Raw genomic sequence first — 3612 nt, 5'->3', positions numbered from 1 at the left:
GTTTGGTATCCTGTTTAGGACACCCATTAGAGAAGAAATTTAACTGTGGCCTTCAGCTTCAAACCCTCCCAATTTAGTAGAGAAAGCATGGCAATCAACCAGAAGGAATATTCCTCGAGTTAGATTGAATTAAGTCGCCCCTCCCTATTCCTGGGTGTGGCCTGACAGGGATTGGCGAAAGCTCCTGCAAGAGCTCTGCCAGGGGGTGGAGTTTCAGGACTGTATTTAGGGCCAATCAACTCTACAATCAGCACCATTTGCCCGTGAGCTCCGGCCAAAGATGGAGGCAGAAAGGAGTGAAGCACAAGTGGAGGAGCCTGGACCTGTGAATTTAGAGATGCCCATCGTATCTCCTTCCAAGAGAAAGCAGCCCCTAGAGCAGAAGAGAGAAGAGAAACAGTCCTCTGAAGGTGGGGAGAACAGTGGCCCGCGTTCCAAGTCCTCTGCCAATGGCAAAGGTAGGGTTTCCATCTTTGAGCTACTGGTAGGCTTGTTGAAGTTGAGGAAGGAGGTCGGCTGCACTCTTCATGGTGCCCTCACTGCACATTTGATAACAAATTGTGAGAGAGTGTGTGTGTGTGTGTGTGTGTGTGTGTGTGTGTGTGTTTGTGTTTGCTTTTGGGGTGAGCCTAGGTCAGCCAAGGGTCACTGGGTCTGTATTTTGGAATGTTTGTTGAAGCAACTTGGGAACATCCCAAGCATGTGTAAGCCTTCACCAAAGAGGGGATGTGGAATAGAAAAGTAGTGGGGTTCTGCATGGGACTGTAAGGCGTGCCAGGAGCTTGGCCTCATGGTGCCTTATCTCAGGCTTTCCTTAGGAAGGTTGGGGACCTTTCACCAATTACCTCTTGTCCCCACAGAGAACACCTGTCCAAGTTTGGAGCCTAAGGTCCCCAGGCAGAAGCGATCTGGGCAAAGCTGGGCTGTCTCCTCCTGCAGACCTGACAAGAGAAGTAACGAGCTGGATGAGAAGAGGAGGGCCAGACCATTTTCCTCCAGAGAGATAGGAAGGGAAAAGCATGGCTCCAGCCACAGGAGAGGTAGGTCTGGGCTTTGAAGAAGCAGACCCGAGGGGGCAAATGCCCTGGGTGCTAAGCAAACCGTGCATAGAACACAGCTGGTGGTGACTGGTTCGTTGGGGCTTCCAGTGCTAAGGCACTGTGGGGAGGGTGTGTTTCCACAGGACATGAAACAGACCCTATCAGGGCATGGAAAAAGCTCTTTCAAGAGCTCTTTCGCGGTGGTGTTATGGTAGGGTAGGCTGCTGGGTGAAATCAGTGTGCACTCTGAGTAATGCCCATTGTCTCTGCCACAGATTCCTCGCACACAAAACTGCATGTAAAGGACCGAAGGCCCCAGCTAAGATCTCCTGTGAGGACTCTGAAGCGCAGGCCCTCTGGAGACAGCTATGGTGCCCCATACAACTCAGCCAAGAGGCGCAGACACCCTTCTCCGGAAGCCCTCTCATTCCCGACGTTCTCCCTGCTGATGTCCAGAGTCTTCACCAACATGGGTGCCTTGCAGGTGGCCCTGGACGACCTCCAAACCCCTGGAGGTGCCTTCCTGCCTGGGCCTTCCAGCAGCAGGGAGCCCACTGTCTCACAGCGCGCCTGGCTCACTTGGCAATTGTCTCACGCGGGAGCAGCCCTGCACTGGGCTCTTCACACAGTCAATTCCATTTGGTCTGCACAGGCCAGCCTGCCTAGATACACCTGGCCCTACAACCCAGGACAGCTAAGTGGTGCACAGAGCAGGCCACTGCCCTTCACATCTCTTAACCCTTCGTGGGTTGCAAGCGGCACCCTGGGCTGAGCACATCAGGCCAGAGAGGCCAGCAGGCAGGCTTTGTGTCCTCAGCGAGCACCAAACCATCTGCCTATCCTGAGGATCCCACCTTTAGGGCCTGGGGACACTCCACTTAGAGACCCAGGGCCTGCCTGTGAAGAAATCCTGCGAAGATTCTCGCGGGAACTTGGACCTTTGAGAGCTTTCACTGACTTGGATCCTTCCACCTGCCCTTTAGGAACTGTGTATCATTTGAGAAATGACAGACTTTTAGAGTTCAATCAGCAAAGGGAGCTTGATTAGCCTACAGACACCCTCGTCCCTTTTTGGACAATGTCCCGTATGCCAACTGAGTGTTGAACTGCCCGTGTAAGGCACGGGAGCTCGCGAACCTTTGACATGCTGTTCCTGGGATCAAGCCCCAGTCCTTGTTCATGCTAGTTCCCAGAGTCTCAGCTGTACAGCCCTTTCTGGGCTCTGGGATGGCTGGGCCCCTTCCCTCAGTTGGAACTGCCATTCTTCCTTTCTTTTGAGCCCTGAGGCACCTCCTGGATTCCAGAACTTACCTCAGGATAGCAACCAAGACTGGTGTGTTGCAGACCATAGAACACAGCTTCCTGTTCAGTAGACTGACACAATCAAGCCATTCAGGACTCGAAATCCATGACCTTTTAAGAGTATTATCCATTTTTCCTCTCTCACTTGGTTGAATCTTGTCTTGCAATATTTCATCATGGTTTTTACCTTTTTAAATAAAGATTTAGTTCGTCCTCATGTCAATCGAGTGATGTCAATGTATCTCTCCTTCATCTGCGTAATAGTGTATACACTATTAGGCTGTGTGGAGTAATCTATATACATTCCTTTTTTATCTCATATTGCACGAATGTATGAGTGTGTGAGTGTGTGTGAGTGTCTGTGTGTGTGTGTATGTGTGTGTATGTGTGCGTGTGCACACGGGTGTGTGCATGTGTGGTAAGCAAGCATGATTTGTAGACAGAGATCATTGCAGAAGTTCTGAGAGTCAAATCTTTCATTCCTCCATCCTGTTCTGCAGACTGATCTTCGGTATTGAGGCTCTGTAGATGTTGTTTGTTTTGTTAGTTTGAGACTGGGTCTCAGGAGGTAGCTCTGGTTGTCCTTGAACTTTCTCTGTAGGCCAGACTGTCTCCTTGACTGATACACACCTGCTTCCTCTGGACTACCGATTGCTGAGGTTGAAGTCCTGAGCCAACAAACCTGATCCACTGGACCTACCAGTCTTCCTTTGTCCCTTCTTTTCTTTCTTCCTTCCTACCTTCTTTCCATCCTTTCTTCCCTGCTGCCCTTTGTCTCTTATGTTCTTCCTTCCCTCCTTTTCTCAGGCAGTGTCTCAGGATTCTATTGCTGTGAAGGAAACCATGACCAGGACAAATTGGTAAAAGAAAGCATTTAATAGCAGCTTGCATACGCTGCCAGTAGTTTTGTTCATTGCCATCAGGGCTGGAAGCATGGTGGCAAAGAGAGTGAGAGGGGGCCGAGGAATCACATGTAACTAATCATTCTTTATCCAGGTCCAGGGCAGCAGTGAGAGGGTATGTCTGGCTGTGGTTTTGAAACCACAAAACAACCAACTGGCTTCACCCACCACGTTTCCAAGCATAGGCATGCCTACCCTAAGGCCCTACCACAACTTAAATCCTTCCCGAGTAGTACTCTTTTCCTGAGGGATAAGCATTCAAGTCTACTATCCTACAAGTTGCTGTTCTTACTCAATCGACCATGTTCTCCTCCATAGCAACTGTGGGCTTGTACCTATATCCTAATGAAGAAACTCATTGAGTGCAG

General features: G+C 50.2%; 1 protein-coding gene across 1 annotated transcript; it reads left to right on the top strand.

Moving 5' to 3' along the window:
• The first annotated feature begins 280 nt into the window (after positions 1 to 280).
• LOC134479071 (uncharacterized) lies at positions 281 to 1812 on the top strand. The gene is made up of 3 exons (XM_063261347.1): positions 281 to 458; positions 861 to 1040; positions 1316 to 1812. The coding sequence occupies exons 1-3, from the start codon at positions 281 to 283 to the stop codon at positions 1810 to 1812; spliced, it is 855 nt and encodes a 284-aa protein (XP_063117417.1).
• Positions 1813 to 3612: the final 1800 nt, after the last annotated feature.

This window comes from Rattus norvegicus, chromosome 5 (genome assembly GCF_036323735.1).
Source record: "Rattus norvegicus strain BN/NHsdMcwi chromosome 5, GRCr8, whole genome shotgun sequence".
In the NCBI taxonomy this organism is placed as follows: domain Eukaryota; kingdom Metazoa; phylum Chordata; class Mammalia; order Rodentia; family Muridae; genus Rattus; species Rattus norvegicus.
Note: the sequence above shows the minus strand (reverse complement) of the source record. Positions and strands in the feature narration are given on the sequence as shown.